Source organism: Pezoporus wallicus, unplaced genomic scaffold, assembly GCF_028554395.1.
Source record: "Pezoporus wallicus isolate ANWC-B61680 ecotype Strahan unplaced genomic scaffold, APGP_CSIRO_Pwel_v1 contig_13784, whole genome shotgun sequence".
NCBI lineage: Eukaryota > Metazoa > Chordata > Aves > Psittaciformes > Psittacidae > Pezoporus > Pezoporus wallicus.
The window spans coordinates 47,563-68,679 of record NW_026642372.1 but is presented as its reverse complement, the minus strand read 5'-3'; the positions used below and the strand labels follow the sequence as shown (position 1 = coordinate 68,679).

Here is a 21,117-nt window from a genome sequence, read left to right as displayed (position 1 = left end):
ATATCACTTGTCAGGGCCTGTCATAAATCTATAATGCTAAGCTACCCACATCATCACAGTATGTTGACTTGATTGAATGTTGTTGAAATGGCAGTTGCATAAGCTTGGGGTTGTTAATGACATACAAACCTTGCATATGTTTCTTAGTTCATCCATAGATTTCTTTTTGTTCAGTTTTAGAACTGACCGTTTGTTTTCAATAAGGTTTGTACAGGTACAGGATTCAGTCACTTCAGTGTATTGTTATTTGTGGGCATGTACAGTAATAATATTCTCTTGGCTTATTCAAAACCAGCAACTGATGAGTGTAAAGTTATATATACAGAATAACGCAGCATAATACGAATTTGGAAAATTTACGTAGAATAAATTCAATACTATAGTTTTCTAAAAAGGAAGAACATTTTCTACTTTTAGAACTAACATTGACTGAACAATCTTAGAAAATATGAAACTAGCACTTAAAATTCTAACAGTTAATACTTCTCTACTTTGTCTTAGCCTCCTTTTAAAGGACCAGGGTGTCCTATTACATTGGTCCTAACTTTCTTTAATGTTCTGCAATTGGATAGCCTAGAGGTAGTTTGATTTTTATTTTTTTTTAAATCCTTTCTTCAAGGCTGTGTGACATCTTACAAAGTAATTAGCAACATGAAGCAGTGTTTCATATGAGAATTATTGCACCTTTTTTTTAAGTTGTAGAAGGGATTTCAAAAAGCTGTTACTTATATATGCTGCAGTAAGACACAGAAGGTACTTTTGAAGACAGAATTGCATTTTTTATGGGTAAAATCTTGAAAAAAAATTTCACCTGTAATTTTGAGAACTAAAATGTCTGCTACTCATTATCATTAAGTCAAACTGTAATACGGTTGATCCACATCTCTCGTCATCCTGTACTTTATTTTATCAATATTATTTAAGAACACTTCTGAGGGGATTTTGAGTAGGTTCATTTTAGTTCATTAATTTCTACTTCTCTCCCTCCATTGATCTGTTTCTCTGGTAACGAAGTGCATGTTCAAGAAGGGTAGATACAAAAACAAAAGCTATAAGCTATTAAGACAACACGTTCAATACAGATTGTATTGTCAAAACAGACATTGCCGTATTTGAAATCTTGGGTTAATTATAGAATACAACATGTGAAAATTATGATTGAATTTATATTTTTTTAAGATTAAAAATCGCTGCCTTTTATCTTTTGAGTTAAATATCCGCAAACACTGTAAATAAGACTTGTGATTTTTAGAGATCGTTATGTTAATTATCCTGTAAATCTGAGTTGTATGCCAAACTGTTTAAGCCATTTAAGATCATACTGTTCCTTTTTTTGCATGTTGCAAATTAGACAGTTCATGGTTATTTCTTAGATATGTTGATCATAAAGGGTATCTAACAGATTTTCCAGTACTTAGCTGTACCACTTACTTCTTTCTCTTTTCTTCTTGTCTATGATGTATAATTAATCATAGATTACTTCATTTTGTTTCATTTCATTTACAACATTTATGAGCTTCACTTTGTCGGAATGAAATGCTTGTCCCCTTCTTTCCTTTCCAAAGTGGCGTAATTAGTGTTAGCATCTTTTTTAACAGGCTACATAAAGTTTAGTGGCTGGATTAAATCAAGTCATTAACATAATGTGCTATACGATTTGCCCCTATCTCTTTTCGTTTCTAGTACATCAAAGTGCCACAGAGTGCCAGTGTAATTGGGCCTTGCTAGCTTGTCAGGTTCAGTCAGGCTGATGGCTGCTGCTTTTTTTCTAAAAAGCTTCCAGGCATGATAATTAATAGAGAAAAGAAGTCTGAGAAATGTAAAAGTTTGGACAGTTCTCTATGAATATTTCATACATTTGAATAATCAGAAGTTAACATAATCAAATTGATGTATAATACATTGATTAAAAGCTTTGTTTCAGGTCGTCAAAATAGACATCAAAACTGGGAATTTGCATTTTATTTGGCATGGTCTTTACATTAAAAAAAAAACAACTCTAAAATCTTTTCCATCCCCTGCTCCCTTTCACCCCCATGTCTATGCTGTATCCTTAACAGGAGATAATAACTATTCAATTAGCACAATAAAATTTACTGCTATCAGCTTCCAAGTTGACTTAAAATGTGCCTATAAGGCAATTGCTGGCAAAAACTATTTATGTAGTGGTGGGCCCATTTTTTCTATAGGCGTGCTTACATCTTCTTTTTAGTTGCAGATACTGTGAGTGCATTACCTTGCACAAATAGCAGATACTGAAAACTGTCATTATCAGTTCCCATAAATTAAGATGTCAGGGTCAAATTAATTTTGACATGAAAATTTCTCTTAAACACAATTAAAAAGTACCAATTGCTTGTGGTTTTGTTGGCCATTGAAACACGTTTCTGCAAAGATGAGAAGGCTTCAAGCATAAAGCTGGTATATAGCAAAGCAATAAATATTTTTCCTTTTATTATGCCTTTTTTGTACAGTTACTTGAATAGTGCATTTCCTTCTATGAGATACCTGTGCTCATTGGAAAAAAAAAAAAATTTATGTTGCAGTCTTAAATTTTGGCTGTCTTGATTTCTTTTTATTTTCTTCAGGATTTGTATACTTTTTGTGTACTTCAGGGAGATTTCTGCGTGCTTAGTGCTTTTCTTAAACTGTTTTATTCTGTGAATATGTAATCTGAATCTAGAGAGCTAAGTTTTTAGGTTCTTAATTTTACACGATGTTGCTGGGTTGGCTTGATTTTACTCTGCCAGACATACTAATCTTTCATATTCTCTGACTTGCATAGATCTAACCTTAGTTGCTTTGTACTTTCCTTCTGTAAGTAACTGGAACTGGCACATTTAATAAAACAAGTCAATATTTTCAAAGACTACTATGGGCCTAAGATTATAAAGGGGCATTCGCCATTCGCTGTCTTTAAGGTGATTGTTTGCTATTATGGTCACTATTAGATAGGAACTAAAGTAAAGAGGAGTTCAAAGAATCTAGGAAAGACCTAAATTGCCTTTTGCCACTGATGAAGTTTGAAATGACAGCAGTTAAAAAGGAAAAGCAGTGCTTTGTTTTGAAGACAGATACTTATTTAACCAAGAGCACTTGTATTTGTTTATTGCCAAAAAGAAAATTGCTTCGAAAATGAAGCAATGCTTATTAAAACATGGTTTAGTGGTAGATTGGGCAGTATTAGGTTTACAGTTGGACTCGATGATCTTAAAGGTTTTTTCCAGCCTAAATGATTCTGAGTCTAGTTTGAATAGGCAGTATGGAATGGTGGATTTACAACTTCTAGCACTTGTCAAATATACTTTGAAGCAGTAATTAGAAGCATGCACTGCAAGTCATTTTTCTTGAAAGAAGAGGGAGAATTAATACCAAGAAAACCAAAAAAAATTTTTAAAATTATACAAAACAACAGAATCTTAAGTCATTATGTAACCTACTACTTGTTAGGGAACAAATAAAACTAATGAGTCAGAATATTAAATTAAGTAGAAAGTCAGCTTTAAGGCTGGCTACATAAGCCCACATGAAAAGCATCAGCAGGAGCCATTTTTAACCTAGCTGGTAATATTTTTTGTGTTTATGAATGTGAATGATCCTCAGTTGCTTACTTGAGAGATTATATTTATCAGAGCTCATTGATGTGGAGGTAAGTTAAGGTGACTTTACAATTAGAATGGAGTTTTTCTTTGAACTGGAGTTCTAAAAAGTAAAGGATGGGATTTGAAACTAAACTTGAGTTTTGATTAGCTGAGATACCTAGCACCAAGAGTAATTTCTTTTCACACTGTAGGTAATAGGAGAGAGAATCAAACTCCATTAATTTTTGCATGCCTGTATTGTCCCCCCACAATACTTTATTGGTGGAGGGGAACACACAGTATCAAATGTTAAGTATTAATCTCTCAATAAAAAGAACAGCTGTATTAAAAATATCCAATTTGATATATTTTTTTTCACTACAGATGCAGTCTTAACAAATGAAAATGCCACACTGATTGTTCTGCCTTCTTTCTGTACTATGGAGTTTTTTTCTAAATGGATTAACTTTCAAATACAGGTTTTAAAAATCAATTTATTTTTCTAATCCATCCAGAAGTCTGATCTCAATACAGAAAAATGCATGCATAGTAATATACAAAAGCAGAAATCCTATTATATTTGTTTAGATTTTTTACATAACACTGCTACTTATTTCATCTTACTGATGTCACTTAGGTGTTGACATATATTAGCATACCAAAAACATACAAAGTATGTATTTCTCTTTATTGAGAAATTTTCTTTCATGGTTGTTTACTTAAGGGTCATGCTTCCTTTTGAAAGGAAAGGTAATTGCAAGTTTACAAAGCATTTGAGCTACTTAATTTTGTAACTGGTTGTAGCTAACTGGGTTTGAGATTTTATAAGGTTAGGATTTGTTTTTTATTTTATCTGTTGGTATAATCAATTGTGGGAATCTAAGCAGTATAAGTATATAAAGCCTTCTCTTTTAGACAGTCTGCAGTAGAGATGAGTGTAGCTTAGTTCAGGACTGTAACAATATTGCTTATGTAGCCTTCCCCAGTTCTTGGGGAGAAAAATAAAAGAGTTAAAGAAATTTTTATCTCACCTGGCAAACTGCCCCAGATAGATCTGCTGCTTTTTTTTTGTTTTGGTTTTGTGGGCTTTTTTTTTAATTTATTCACCCTAGAAACAATGTATCTTTAAAAGCTGTTAGTTGAGGCAGTGCCGCAGGCAAGTTGCAAAACCAAGTCTTTAAGAACAGCATCAGGAGCAACACTGAACAATTTTATGTTTATTCTTCAGATAGGGTAGGGGAGGCAAGCCATTGAAGGGATGAAAGTATATTATTCAAGTGATTAGAAGGTGTATTATAAGCACAGTGCAAATGTGACATTAAGTTCAGACGTATAGTTCTCATAGTTGTGGTCGGAAAGCTTCACGTTCCTCAAGACCTTTGTATTTTCTAAAATGTTTGGTCTTTTATATTGAATTAGAAATTGTCTTTTCTGAATAACATCAGTGCATTGATGGGTGTGTTACATATTTGCACTGAAGAGGCAATATCTCATCATTAAATTGTCTCAAGCTGTGGCAAGTAATTCATACTTTTGAAGATGCTGAAGATGAATTCATGCTCTGAAAATGATGGATTTGGACTCTAGATAAAATGGCACTAGGTAAAATGGCAGCAACCAGAGATGTACTCATTATCACAGAGAGATTTTCCTGGGTGTTCTTAATTGCAGACAGAGCTGAAGGGGTTGCATCGAATATTTCTATGATGCTAACCTTGTGCCATTGAATTCTCTTCCTAGCACATGGCAAAACCTGTGATGCTGGGGAAGAGTATATGTGGCTTTCCTTCCTTCATATGTCTCCAAAAAGGAGATATTTATTTGCCCCAAGTCTTAGGAAGACCCTAAAGTGCATGCACTTTTGTTAAGTCCCATCCACTTGGAGAAGGAGCAGAGAGCTGTTTCTATTCTTATATCTGTAGCATTGTGGTGAAAATCAAAAATTAGATGATGTTGTTCCTAACATAAAAAGTCACTGCATACAGTTAAAGACTAGAATATTTTTTTGTAATACATATTTTTCATGTGTATATTTAAGATGCTGACCTGTTAAATACTTAGTGAGTGATGTTTGTGTGCCTGAAGAGATAAATTAGATTGGCATTCATGTGACAGCATTCCTTTGCAGTTCTGTTCTGACATTATGATGATGACAAAAATTTGGCCATTTAATACATTCAATAGATGTATTTGTCAATCAAATAATACTGATAGCCATTGAAGTACTGGTAGTAAATGGATAATTACTTCTTATTATTTGGTGATAACATCAGTTTAACTGATGTGCTCTCTGCTTGAAATAGAAGGGAACAAGTGAAGGGACTGTAGTGATAGGACAAGGGGCAATGGGTTTAAACTAAAATAGTAGAAGTTCAGGTTAGATATAAGGAAGAAGTTCTTTACTGTGAGGGGGTGACGCACTGGAACAGGTTGCCCAAGGAAGTTGCGAATGCTCCATCCCTGGCAGTGTTCAAGGCCAGGTTGGACAGAGCCTTGGGAGACATGGTCTAGGGTGAGGCGTCCCTGCCCATGGCAGCAGGGTTGGAACTAGATGATCTTAAAGTCCTTTCCAACCCAAACACTTCTATGATTCTATGAATAAGTGTTCTCTGGAAATAAATACATAAAATGTGAAGCAGTTAAGCATAAATACATTTGAGCACTGGTAAATACAGGATTCAAGTTGATTTTACAGTTGAGATGTTTATTTTTAGTTTTTGAAGGTCAATACATTAGTTAAAGCTGTGGATTATTAAAGTTAAAAACTAGGACACTGTTTATATTGTTCCTATGAGCAAGGCATTTTCAATGCTGCTGTTCTGTACAGAAAACACAGACTTATTCTGTGGCCCATCTGAGTCAACTGGAATGTTACAATTTCACATCAAAGTCTCAGCAGTTCATTGTGACCAGAAAGGAAATCTCAATATGCAATATATAGCTTCTTGAAGGGGGCAGTCAAGGCTTTTTATGGAATTCAAAAAAAAGGGGTTTTAATCATAGGAATCAGGAAGATGGGAAAAGTTACACTGAGAGTTCAAATTCTGATGGCATGTCCAATGCATTTAGTACTTAACCAAATCCTAAAGCACGTTGAAGGAGTTCAGTGATTCTTCCAATCTCTGGGTAGTGTTAATTATAAAGAATCAATATTAAATGGTCAAAAAAAGAATATTGACATAGGCTAAGTATCTTGTCCATGTTTTGTTTTCCTTATTTGAAATGAAAGCACTGAAACAGTTTCTCAGAGACAGTATTTGAAATCATTTAGTTATCTTATATGTGTCCAGTTTTACTGTTAGAGGAAATTTCGTATTATATTTTCTTTGAAATACTAAATTTAAGGACTAATTTTATCCCTGTCAAAGTAGAATGATCTGTGGAAGTAATTGGTCATGACAAACTGTCAATTTTGCACTTGAATTGTGCCTAATAAATGACAAGGCTTAAAAATAACAACTTAGAAAAAGATTTAAACAACATACTGCACTCTAGATCATAGACATATGAATGGTTGTTTAAAAAATAATTCCTATCATATACTGGATGCTATATATATTCTCACCGTGGCTACATAATGCAAGCATTTTGTATTAATAGTGAAATATGAAATGCTAGCTGTGCTGTTCTTAAGCAGTTCTGTGCTTTTTATTTGTAAGTACCTTTTTTTTGTCTGTGCTCCATTGTATATGCTGTATTCATTTTTAATATTAATAAAACTAGGCCTTAAAATATTCTTGACTGTTAATCTTTACAGTAATTTATTATTTTTTCTTGCAGTTTTCTAGTAGTATAACTCAATTATTTTCTTTCTTACAAGTTAGCAGAATACCTGGATTTACCCAGCTGTCCTTGAAAAACTAATATTCTTTGCCTGCAGTATGCAATTACAAGTGTTAAATATGTCAAATAAATTTTAAGATATGTGAAAGGAATACTTTATAATACAGGATATTGTATTTGGACTGGATTAATAAACTACTGTCTGTGTACAAACTAGTCTGACATAGCTGCTAAATACTTTGGGGCGAATAAAACCACTCAGCATATCAGTTTAAATACAGATGCTAATACATCTGCTCAGTGCAAGAAGAAAAGAGTTGTTTCTGAAGTGAAATTAGACAATAGAGCCAATTTCATTTTTTATGCATTTGAATGTAGAGTGCTTGAGGTTATTAGTTGAAACTGAGTAACCTTTCCAGGCTTTCATCTCTTTCTTTTCAAATTTGAATATGAAAAGCATATTCAAGTCAAAGACCATCACTTTAATGACATTTGGCAGTCATTTGATTTATTAGATTTTAGGGAAAAAAAATTCCTTTAAATATTTCATCATTCTATGCTAATCCCCATAATATTGCCAGCTGAAGCCATGTACCTGTATTAGTGGAGACAGAATGGTGTGGAATTTTCTCTGTCATCCTAGTAAAATTTCCATGAATCTACTGAATAATAAAACAACCTTATTGAAATATTCAGATTTAGGTTTTTAGTTAAAGTATCTTAGGATACATAATAAAAGGAAATGTCTTTTGAAACGAGAGGGGAAAAATTACTTCATCAAATATTGAAGGGGCTTGACAGCAGTGAAAATGGTCCTATATGATGGATATTTTTACAAGAGGATGCACCTGCTTTTCAGTTTGATTAATTATGTAATTTGCTTGGAAAAATATAAGCTATCTCCATAATAAATTAGAATATTGACTTGCAGTTCTAACAGTGAATCTAGAAAGCTGATCTTTTTAATATAATTTATTACTTAAAGCTATTTAGTTTTATAGTCAAAATATTTCCATATAGGGGCAGTATTTTAAATTGAGTTACAAACTTGAAAAGAAAGGAGTAAAAAAGTATTTCTGACATTTCTGAACTCCATTGTGTTCTGTTTGCTCTGAAGAATTTCTTTTTTTGATTGCCCACCTATATGCTCCAATTCTGAAACCATAGTGGCTTTTCTTACTTTGACTTACAGTTACCTAGGGAAATATTTATGACTCATTGTGTAGAGTCTGACATTCCCACCTAAATACATAAAGTTTATTAAAATTTATCTGTACTCAAATGCTATAGACTTTGCAAAACAGTAGGAAACAATTTCATATAAGCAACAGGAATATGTCATTTTAGTTAAAGATAATAAGAAAAGGCTCTGGTGAAGAACAGTTTGGATGTTATTTCTATTATACTGTTAATTTTAACTTTAAGTGTATACTTGATTTAAGTAGGAAAGATCAGTATATGAAGTTGCAATGCATATAAATACAGTGTTTATTTTTACCAACTACTTTGTGACTTGATGGAGGTTTACTGAACTGTTTGTAGCATAGTCTGCAGTAGGCATTAAGAAATCTCTTTTGTTTGGAAAAATTTGGAACCTAATATTACTATTTCAGGCAGTTACAGGATCAAGATACAAATCACTCTGCTATGTAGCTAAAAAAGCTTCACTTGTACATGAAGATAACCTTAACCTAATCTTCTGCAGTAGAGTACAACTACAGCAGAAATATTGTCAATGCCAAATGTAAATCAGTTATCTGTTGCAATAATATTCTTAACTACGAACCCTGGGGCTTTAGAATCTCATTGTGTCTATGTCAAAATTAATCAAAGTTGATGAACAAAATAGTCAATGATTTACATTTATTGTGTTAATACTTCAAGAAACACAAAATAATTTGTATCGTGTTTGTGCTTTATTTTTCAATAGGCATCTGAAAAAATCCGGATTGAAATTATATCGCTTGGTTTTACTGAGCCACAGATTGCATCAGATGAAACAATACAGCAGCTGTTTGTAGAATGCAGATTATCAAATTTCCTTGCAGAGGAGACCCCACTGTCTCTTCGAAAACCTACAAGTGGTCAGAGGATTCACTATAACTATAGCAATGGTAAGTGTGATGTATTCCTGAGCAGGCTTGTTTCTTCTCTTAAATTCTATCTTATGAAAATGCCTCCCAGTAAAGCCTACTTCCTCTAAATATCATAGCTGCATTTATCTGTGTATGGACTTTATCTTTCTGTTTCCCAAATATTTTGGGAAATAATAAAGGTGTTTTTTAAGAAACAAATGGAATTATCATTTATAAAATGCGTAATTGAAGTACGCTTGTGTGTGAAATGGTAACATTACGATATATTTATATATGTTGATAGCGCATGAATTTTACCATTAGGCTATACATAACTAAAGTTTATGTATTCTTACTAAAAGAGCATTTCTGTCAGTACATGATAATACAGTAAAATAAAAACATTACATGTAACCGTCTAGAACTAAAACACAGTTACAATGAGAAAATACGTAATTGAATTTGATCATCACTTGGGGGAGTACTCAATGTTCCTTTAGTAAGAACTTTTTGAAATAGGAAATTATTCAGCCATGTTTAATATTACCATATTGATATTTAGTTCATAATACTTAATCCTGCATGTTCCATATGCTATTCTCTAATAAATGAACACTCTTTGTGTCAATACACAATGTCATGTACACTAACAGCATACAAGAACTATTGGAATAATAATCATCACTTATTTTCCCAGCTATTTCATAGCATTTCAATTATTCATTAACTTTTTCTCCCCTGTTAAAGTCTGATACATTTAAGATTCAGTCTGAGTGCTTCATGTTGTCTTGGACTTCCAAGTATTGCATTTTTAGCCAACAGAATCCTGGAGCAGGTGAATCAGTTTGCTGTTTGTGGCACACCGTTAATGCAGGTATTCAAACTAAGCATTCTTTCAAAAACAGTTTTGCAAAACTGGTGCCACAGTCAGATCTTTAAAATTGCTGCCATCTAGAAACCTCATTTTAGAAAGAGACTTGCCAAAGAATTTACTCATTTATATCCTCATAATAACTCATAAACTGTTGGATTACGCCATAGTTGAAGACTGAAATTTCTCATAGATGTCACATAAACCATTGTTATAGCAGGACTGCCCATTTGAGGCAGAATACAGAGGAGAGGGCACAGTGTGTTAACTTCTGTGACTGTGAGAAAAACAATGATCTTTGTAAGGCTTTAGGAAAAAAACAGAACAAAACTAATAGCCCTGCAAACTCTTCCATTCAATAAGGCTTACTTCTGTTCAAACAAATGGGATTTCTGGCATCATATACTAAATGAGATACCAGATAAGTGAGGATTTTTTTTTTTGTGAGCTGAACAATATTCATCTTGCTAGCTCCTGTAAGCACTTTTCAGATTTTCTAGATACGAAGACATAATGGAAATAAATTTTTTAAAACCTCATTGAAATAGTACAGTAAGCAAATAAAAGCTGTTTATCAATTTTAATTTTTCTTGCTTTTTCAGTTTCTCTAGCTTTGACTATAAGAAGCATTCAGAAGGTATAAAAAATCACAGTATTCTGATTCTTCTGTATATTGGGTATGGTCTCATCGTAATGTTAGCTCTTAAGTACTGACTTTGCCAAGTTAAACTACCAAAATGCAACAAGGTTATGATTAATAAAGAGTGAAATTACCAACTCTAAAGCTAATTATAAAACTTAAATATATTTCAAGCTGTGATATTTGAAAATAGTATCATGCTTTGTAAAGACTGTAATTTATAAGGCTTTCCAATCTGGTAGTGCAGTATCATGTTATTTCCACTAATCATAACCTGGCTTCATGCCTTTGATTTCCTTTTTGTTACTTAAGTATTGAGTATAGAACTGTTTAAAACAAATCAAAATTAAAATGTGTTTTTGGTCTTAATTTCTTCAGGACTGTATTCTTCAGCATAATACTAATGTGGATGTTGTTTGCAGAGCTTTGCTTAGGCAGTTAGTCATCTGATTTCTATTCAAGATTAGCTTTGCATAAAAGGGGGGGAAAAAAACCCTAATGACTATGCTTTTTGATAATGTTAGACAGACAGCCTGTAAAATAGTAGTAATAAAACCTGCATGTGTGTTTACTGTAAGTTTACTGTATCTTTTATTCATGTCTAATTAGATTTGAGTATGTTGAATATTTAACATTAATTGAATATTTTCTGTAATAAAAATGAGATTTGCTTGGGTAGAAAGAAATTTACTTTGAGCTTAGAAGGAAACTAATAGTCTTCTAGATTTTTGCATGGAGAAAATCAGGCTAAATCAATAAGTAATCTAAAATGTCGTTAATTCTTATAAATAAAACTTATTATATTATTTATAACTAGTATAGCATGACTGTTTTAAAACCGTCTTAACTGATACAGAAGGCTGCAGATTGGTTGCTTAAAAGATATTCCAGTTTTTTCCGTACCTTTTTGCACATTCTTTGGTAAGGTTGCTTGACAAATAAGATACCAGAAGATTAGTGGAATCTTGGAATCAGAGCAGCCCTGTGGAGAAGAACTTGGGGTGTTGGTTGATGAGAAAATGAACAGGAGCCGGCTCCAGCGTGCGCTTGCAGCCCAGAAAGCCAACCGTATCCTGGGCTGCATCAAAAGGAGTGTGACCAGCAAGTCGAAGGAGGTGATCTTGCCCCTCTACTCTGCTCTTGTGAGACCTCACTTGGAGCATTGTGTGCAGTTCTGGTGTCCTCAACATAAAAAGGAAATGGAACTGTTGGAACAAGTCCAAAGGAGGGCCACGAGGATGATCAGGGACTGGTGCACCTCCTGTATGAAGATAGGCTGAGAAAGTTGGGGCTGTTCAGCCTGGAGAAGAGAAGGCTGCATGGAGACCTCATAGCAGCCTTCCAGTATCTGAAGGGGGCCTATAGGGATGCTGGGGAGGGACTCTTCATTAGGGACTGTAGTGACAGGACAAGGGGTAATGGGTTAAAACTTAAACAGGGGAAGTTTAGATTGGATCTAAGGAGGAAATTCTTTCCTGTGAGGGTGGTGAGGCACTGGAATGGGTTTCCCAGGGAGGTTGTGAATGCTCCATCCCTGCCAGTGTTCAAGGCCAGATTGGACAAAGCCTTGGGTGGCATGGTTTAGTGTGAGGTGTCCCTGCCCATGGAAGGGGGGTTGGAACTAGATGATCTTAAGGTCCTTTTCAACCTTAACTATTCTATGATTCTATGATTTGTTGAAGAACAATACAGTAGAACTCCTTTGACCAGGACATACAAGATCCTATGCATTTCCCTTTTGACAAGTGGTTACAGTGTGTAATTTGACATTAATCTTTTATTTTTACTATGACTTTTTTACTAGGAATGGTTAGAACATAATTTTCTTTTGTCCAAGGTCTTGGAACAGAAATTTGAATGAGAGGTTTATACACTCTGATTTCCCACATTTTATCTAATCATGGCTGCACTGACTGAGAAGAGGAGCTTAGTGGTGGAAAGAGTTGTTAGAATATCTAAGAATGCTTCCAAACACTACAGTCCCATAAATTCAAAGAAAACTGGAACTTGCCAATTTGTGCTCACACCATGACTCTGTCCTGTAATTTGATGAAAAGGAAGAACTCTGATTTCTTTATGAAGTTTGTTTAGGTGTTCTTGGTTTTGATGAGTAGTAAACGAATTAATATTTTAACTGCTTAATGCAGCTTAAAATTGTGTGCCAAACATTATTTCTGGTCATGTAACAATATATGCTTTAAAGTGAACATGATGGCAGTTTACTGTCAGAAAAACATAAAAAGCCATGTTGCTCCAAGCAAACAAAACCCAGTCTCTCTCACATATCTATTGATACTTGACTCTTAATTTCAGTAAAATAAATATTTTTCTTGTCAAAGCTACAATTATTTAAATTTCAAAGGTAAGGTGAGTTCATAAATGCTGTTAGTAAAAAAGCATTCATATTTATTAAAGGTGAAGACTTAACTGTGAAAATGTGAGATGGCAAGAAATTTACTAGAAAGTAAGCTTGGTAAGAGATCTGAAATGTGTCCTTATACTGTATATAATGGTTCTAGAGAACAGGCAGCAGAAGTAGAAGAAAGATTATAGAATTCTGTGCAGATTTCTTTCACTCTTGAGTGAACAGCTGGTTATTGGAACAACTTGAAGCGCAAGTATAAGTAGACCAAAGGAAAAGGAGGTGGAGGAAAGATGATGGGGTGTTTATTTTGTTTATTTTTTTTTTTTTTAATTAAAATTAAACTTCTGAAGGTCCATATTCTAAAAGGGGGATTCCTCAGTATAACTCAAATGAAAACGGTTTGAAAATGGTTTGGTCTTTGGAACAAATTTTAAAACTACAATTTTAGATGCAAACTATCACCAGTTAATATTATTTTTGCAATTAACTGGATAGCAATATGTGATGTTCCATACCTTAGAGCAAAGTTATAACTCTAATTTCACACAGTACTAAAGGGTAGTACGAAGGCATGTTATTTATAAGGATCTAAAATATATTTTCACTCTGGTGAATCATTTTCCCCAGACTTGAATGGAGTTTTTGTGTTGAATATTTTACTTGCTAGTCTGAATTTTTCCATCGAGTGAAATGGATTCTAACTCTTTTCATTTGTAAATAATTTCCATTTTAAATCGGTTTAGATACAGAATTAGTAAACTTAGGAAATTCCATTTGGGATGCTTATGGAGAAGGGAAGAATCTGTTGATGTGGCAGCTCCTTTGAAGTTCTTTGGCTGTCCATCTGTCTCCCTGCTGCCTTCCTGTCACTTCCTGTGGTGGCCCCAGGAGCATTTGGCCATAAGAGTAGCACATGTGGAAAGTCATCCACATGCCTAGAAGAATAACAGATGGCAGTAACAGCTTCTTTTAACCTAAGAAAGTAAAAATATTGTGGGTGGAAAGTACAGATTTCAAGATAGAGCACCAGTGCTTTGCTTTCTCTTAGTAGAGAAAAAGATGTTAAATGGCAGATTCCTTTGACTGAGTGATTCAGATACCAACTGTGCTGGCTGTTTTTTGAAAGTAACTGGTTTTTAATAGTGATTCTCCTGGCCAGCTAAGAGCTGAGGAGCAGTTTTGGAGAAAACTGGAGAACTACAGCTTGAAAGTTGTACTTTCCAGAAGGACTTTTTATGAAGATATGTCCCTCAATCCATCTGCAAGGAATTTATTTGAACCTTCTTATCTCTCCTATATTCAAATACTATCTGCTACTTGGTAGAGTTTATAATTTTTGTTTATAAAAACAAGGGGTTTTTGGACAGTATGAAATACATTAAAGGTTTCTGTCAGCACAGTGGGAAGGGAAAATCTTAAGGTGACGTGGAGAGTGAAAAAGGTCATATTTGAGTACAGTGACAGAGTAACTAGAGGAGAGTGGATATTAAAGATGTGGGAATTTAAAGTCAGACAAATTTCTAGCTCCTCCTCCTGCCCTAATAAACAAATGGAAAATGTTCCTAAGAGTTGTTTGTTTCTCAGAGGGATATATGCATTCTAGTTCTGTCCTAGAAAAAATTTTTCAGCTGCATTTCTAACTTCAAAAACAAAGTAATTCCTTTAACACTGGTTTTCAATGCTCACATTCTGATTTTTTTTATATTTTTGTATTTTTATTTTCACAGTAGTTTACTGATACTTGTAGGCTGATACCATTTGCAAAAAAGCAAGCAACTTTCTCAATGTAAGATGCCCAAAAGCTTCTTAAAGAATTTTCTAAAACCCTGTTTCTCATTCTTTTACTGTTTTTTAACAAACCAAGGCTATCTTTCACTGTAGGTCATATTAATGCTACAAAAATTAAAAGCTGGTCCTTAATTTGAAACAATGAAAGGCTTTTGGAGCACTCACACTCCACAGGCTGTGGATTTCCTCCAGTCCATTGGTCTAGATGTTTCTTTTATTAAAATATTGTGGCAGGAAAGGAGGATTAAATTACTGATGCTGTCAAAAAGGACAAGCACTCTGCCATACGTTATCATTATCACTAGCCTCCTTAGTGGAAAAAAATGCAGTAAATCACTTCAAATACAAAGCAATAAAGACCACTGGCTTTTAAAATCATGACTGCTTTTGCCATTAACAGAAAATGACAGCTATGTGGCATGCTTAGATGCTGCTTGTATCTTTTTTGACAGTGTGCACATAAACCTGCCAGTGACATGCCATAAGATCACATGACATTTCAAATTTGGTTCTAACATTGTTGCTTTTCCTTAGGAAAGACAAGGGAAAGAAATATTTATTTTTCTTTGTTCTTTTCTCCATGCTTTTTATTCTAAAAGATGAAAACCAATTGATAACTAATTATATGAATTCCAATTTGCTTTACAGTAATATATGTGGACAAGGCAAATAATTGGGCAAGAAGAGAGTATCTCAAGTCTATGCTTCTAAAGCCAGATCTACATACTGACAGGTACATATATAATGCTGAGAAACTATCAAAAGTCTTCGTAAATAATGCTTATGGTTTGCCTTGCTATTTGACTTTATTGAGGAGCTATCACTGAGAAATTAATAAATAAATAGGGAAAATTTTGTTGCAGCTAGGAGCAATATCTACATCTAATATGGCAATTGATCTACATTTTTTCCTTGAGTAGGTTCATGTGGCATGGAATATCGCAACCTCTCTTAATACTTCATGTTTTAAAGTTTTAGTACCATGTTTTTATTTTGGTTTTTGGCTTTGTTGGTTTTTTGTTGTTTGGGGTTTTTTTTAACCTCTTTTTGCAAAAGAGAATATTCTGTCAGTATTCTATCAATAATGCATTTGAAAAGCACACACCTGCCTGATGGTAGAGTAATACATCTGTTGTTTTGTGAATTTGGAGTGCTAAAAGGGATGTAAAAGCTTCAGAAAGTGTTCATGGGCCCTAGAATTTCCAAAAACATACACATGGATGGATGGATGGATGGATGGATGGATGGATGGATGGATGGATGGATGGATGGATGGATGGATGGATAGAACAGACAGGTATTATGTATATGTACATGTGACAGTGTCAGTCAAGCTTATAATAATAAATTTGTTCTTATTCAAATATTTTGATTGAGATTGCATGAACATTACTTTGAGAGAATGTATGCCAGCCTTTGATTCCCTTTCCACTTTAAGGATAATCTTCATTAACGTGGAACGATTATTAATTTAAAGATTCATTTAATTTGCAGAAAAAGTGGAATACTTGCTGATTGAAGTGTAGGAATTACTTGTAAATCTTTTAAGTAAGGATTCACAAATCACAGATTCTCTCTGCAGTAAGAAAGAGAGTGGTCTCTCTTCATTGCGTTTTCCTTCTGGAGCTGAGTTTCATGTCTTGGCCATAAAACGGGTTTTACTGGAATGGAGGAGGGAACATCATGAAAAGGTTACTTGTTGGGATGGAAATACCATACCAAAGCATTCTTAGGTGTTCGGAGATGCAAAAACCAACAAACAAACAGCACCCCCCCACACCTCCACCCCCCCCCCCCCCCCAAAAAAAAAAAAAGACCACTAGAAAAACCCCAAACCAGTCTTAATAAGCAAGCAGAAGACTTATTTTACCATAAGGAGTAGGAAAGTGAGTAACATGTTCAACTAAGAATTTAACAACACAGAGGACAAATTTTTTTTTTTTTTGAAGGGATAATCCACTGAAGGAAAACAGCTCATGTGTGGGCTGCACTTCATCTATAAATACTTGGGTATCTGTGCTAAAGATCTAATAAACCTAAGGTAAAAATAAGGTAAAATATCCATCCGTTTGTGTGTCATCATGGTTCTGTCCTGTGTTACTAGGTACATTGTCTTCTACATTTATTGCTGTGTCTAATTTGGTCTGTAGTAAACTTTCAGTTCTGGGTTGACTAAACAGCAGGGCAGGAAGTTTATGAGTAGTCCAGTCCCCCACTTCATCCTAGCAAGGGGACCACCAAGAAACAAATTATACAGAAAGTTTCTGCCTATCCACCAAATGTTTTCAACTGTACGCATTTTAAACCTGGCCTAGTTGTATCTTTAACACGTTTTCTTTCACAAGCTTTACAAACTAATATCAGAGCTTTTTCAGCTGAAACTGGAACTGAACTAAACTAATGCTTTAAAGCTCAGGAAGCCAGATTATCAAGGATAGAACTATCATTTCAAATTGCCAACACATGGTTTAGCCTGACACTTTAATGGCATTTGTGCTATGCCAGATTGTAGGAGCATAGATAGTGTATTACATCTATTAAGTGGTGTGTAACTTCTCAGGTGAACTTTCTCCCTGTCACAATAAATGTTGTTAGATATGATACTCATAATGACTAGGTCCATATGTCAACAAAAATAAATATATACATTGTGTGCTATCTTTGTCTTCCAGAAGGAGAGTCACTTCAGTGAATGTCCCTTGATAAATATTCTCAGGTGTTAAAAGATATTTTAATAGAATATATAAAATTACTGCTAAGCCAAAGTTGCAACTACAGCCTAATCCTAAAGTGGAAACAGGACCCAACTTGGCCCTGAAAATAATGCATTTCACAGTTTTATACTCTTTTTTGTTTATACTTTCAAATAAATAAATGTAGATTGAAATGGCAGTTACATGGGGAAGTATGTTTATTTCATGGAATCCGGAATCATTTAGGCTGTAAAAGATCCTTAGGATCAAGTCCAACAGTTAACTCGGCGCTGCCAAGTCCACCCCTAGACCGTGTCGCTGAGTGCCACATCTACGTGTCTTTTAAATACCTCCAGGGATGGGGCTTTCACCACTTCCCTGGGCAGCCTGTTCCACTACTTGATGATGAATTTTTTCATAATAACCAGTCTAAAACTTGTAGGGAGTGGGGTTTACTGTTCATTAAAATATAAGATTTCAAAACAAAGTGTATTTTTCTCTCCTTTTAATGTAATTTTTTTATATGGAATCATTACAAGTGTTGATTTGAGTTCCACATGTGAATAAATGGCTTTAGTGGCAGAAAATGCATAAATACTCAGTATCCAAGATCAAAAAAATGCTGCTAAATGGAAAGATGTAACAGCTAAAATATATGAGCAAAAAGTGGTAGACTAGGAAAATGGTTTGAAATCCTATTTAGATTAGTTATTACTGCATACCACAAAGATGGCTCTTCTTTTTTTACAGGCATATTCATCTTTATGTTTTCAGGCAATGTCTCTAATATGGATTTTTTTTCAGAACACTTCTTATAGTTGTTCTGTATGACATGAGTGGCCTTTCTTTTTGTTTCTTGTTATCTATAACAGGGATTCAAATTACATTCCTTATTTATGTTAGGAAGCTATACTAACTAGTATTTGTAAAACACTGCAAAAAGAAAATAGTATACGAAATTATTATTTCATCATCTGATCCCCATAGTTACTTACTTACATGTTCAAGTCATTAAATCAGTTAAGAACAAGAGGCATTTCTGGCAGTCCATTTAACTCACTGTTACTGTGTCAGTTATCTTTTATTCCTCATCCTGTCTGTATTCCACTGTTGCCTTTCAGCATTTTAATAGTGTGGAAATTTGGATTGTATGGAGAAACTTACCTGATTCCTCATGCACAGTTGTGCTCCCAGCGCTTGCAGGCCTGGAGGTAGAATGTGTGCTCTTCCGACATGTGTCAAAAGAGACGTATGTGAGGAATGGAGGAATCCATTCTCCAAACAGTCACCCTGCTGTGATAACAAGAGTGAACAGGTTTATGCAAGAGGTTTCCAGGCTGATCCTGACAGGTGCATCATTTCTTGGTAGGAAATGATTGTTACTCCAAGAAACTGACTATGTGAAGTCATTGTTCTCCAAAGCAGCAAAATCTGTGCATCTGTGTTAAGGGAGTATAGAGCTTGTGTACGCTGCTAGCTTCACATTAATATATTATATTAACACACAAGGTTTTCTTCTTGCTGCTTAAATGCTATTCTCCAGAATAAAGAATTAAAATCAAATTTGCCTATATCACAGCTTTTGTCTCCAGGCACTCTGCCTGCTGTTGATAACACCTTTAGGTGTTATCATAACAACAACAACAATTTGTCAAGGATTTTCTGCTTTATTATAAAGCATATTTTAAGCTGAAGGCCATTATTAATCTTTTTTTTACTTTTCTTTTGGCCGTTTATTAACAGACAAGTTTCATTTAGTTCTCTGGCCTTTCTTGCAGTGGCTAGCAAGTATCTTCCCACACAGTACTTTTAACAGGATGTCAAGATTTCTTATTAAGTCAGTAGGCATGGGATTCCTCCAAGGAAGTGAGTGCTGATACCTGGAGTTACAGAAAAGAACTGTGGAAATAAGCTAGAGAGAAAGTCTAAGATCCTAGAGAGATGTATGGGAGAGGAATGCTATATATATCTTTATTTATGTAAGAAATCCTAGTATTTTTGCTCTTCCAACTTCCATTGATGTTTCCTACATAAGTGGGGCAGTGCTAGGGTAAGATGGGACACTAGCTGCACATTCTGTGCTGAATGAAGAAAGGTGAGGAGTCTGTTCATGGGCATTATGTTCCAAGGCAATGTAAACTGACATTTAGCCACTTAAACCTGAAAACAAAATTCAAGTAGTTCTTGGCAAATGAAGAAAAAAGCATACTAAAAATCATGTTTAAATATTTTCTAAACTTAAAGCAGATGTAATACTTTTTTTAAATTACAAAAGACACAGTGATGGTGGTAGCATTCTTGCAACATCTTTTAATCTGTTTTATTAAAGTCTGATCTATTCATGTAAAACATTTGCATATGATCTGAACCAGAAAGGGCACCAGTATGAACACCTCTCCACTTCGGCTATAAGAGACTGTCCCAAATGTTACTAGGCCTGCTTTTAGTTTATGCTTTAGTGAAAATTTAGTAGTTGGTACCCTTAAGTAATAAACATTAATCCAGCAATTATCTCCCCCTCTTCTGTCACTGTTTTGACTGCTAAGCTGATTTCACCAATTGATTTGATTTAAATTGAAACTGAATCCTAACAAAACAGATCTGTAGCAAATACCTAACAGTTTTGTCATTATTCTTCGAGTTTTTAATTTCTTTTTATTTCCTTTAATATTTATCTTACACATCTAAGTATTTCTTTTATTTTGACTGAGTTTTGGCAACTTTGCTGCTGCTTAGCTTTGCCAGAATCTTTAACTTAGATCTGTTATACTCAATGAAGCCACCTGCTGTTGGAAACATCTATGATATTTTTCTTTTTTGCCTCCAAATTTTTTTTCAGACGTGTTTTCAACATGCATCTGGTTTTACTGACAAACAAGTATTTATGTCTGTATTTTCTAGGATTAATTTTTGTTAGTAAGTGCCAAGCACAAAAATAAACTATTGTAGAAGAGTATTGCAGTTGTTATGTTTAAAGTCTTCTAGGAAGATTTGATTATATTTTGTCTAAAATGTCCTTTCCTGTAGACTTGCATTTTATGCAATCTGATTGTTACTCATTTGAAATTATGCTTCTTGTAACATTTTTAGGCTGTAATGTTCACAAGGGTTCACAATTTAAACAACATTGCCAAGACATACCAAAAAAGTACTTAGCTCTTAATTTTTGTCATTTTGTCAGTCATGGAGTTTTGGCCCCAAAACAAGCCACTAACTCAAGGCAGCTCCAGCACAACACTGGAATTAAGTGTTTAAAAGAAAAGCCATTCTTGGATACAATGACTGTAATTTAAGTTCTCAAGGAAATGTGAGTATTTTGTA

General features: G+C 34.2%; 1 protein-coding gene across 1 annotated transcript in view; it reads left to right on the top strand.

The window, feature by feature from the left end:
- The window catches only part of RPGRIP1L (RPGRIP1 like), a 72,218-nt gene that overhangs the window by 43,791 nt on the left and 7,310 nt on the right, over positions 1-21,117 (top strand). The window contains exons 22-23 of the mRNA XM_057429570.1: positions 9,295-9,478; positions 15,752-15,836. Coding sequence (XP_057285553.1) covers positions 9,295-9,478; positions 15,752-15,836 — 269 coding nt within the window. The remainder of the gene's footprint in view (positions 1-9,294; positions 9,479-15,751; positions 15,837-21,117) is intronic.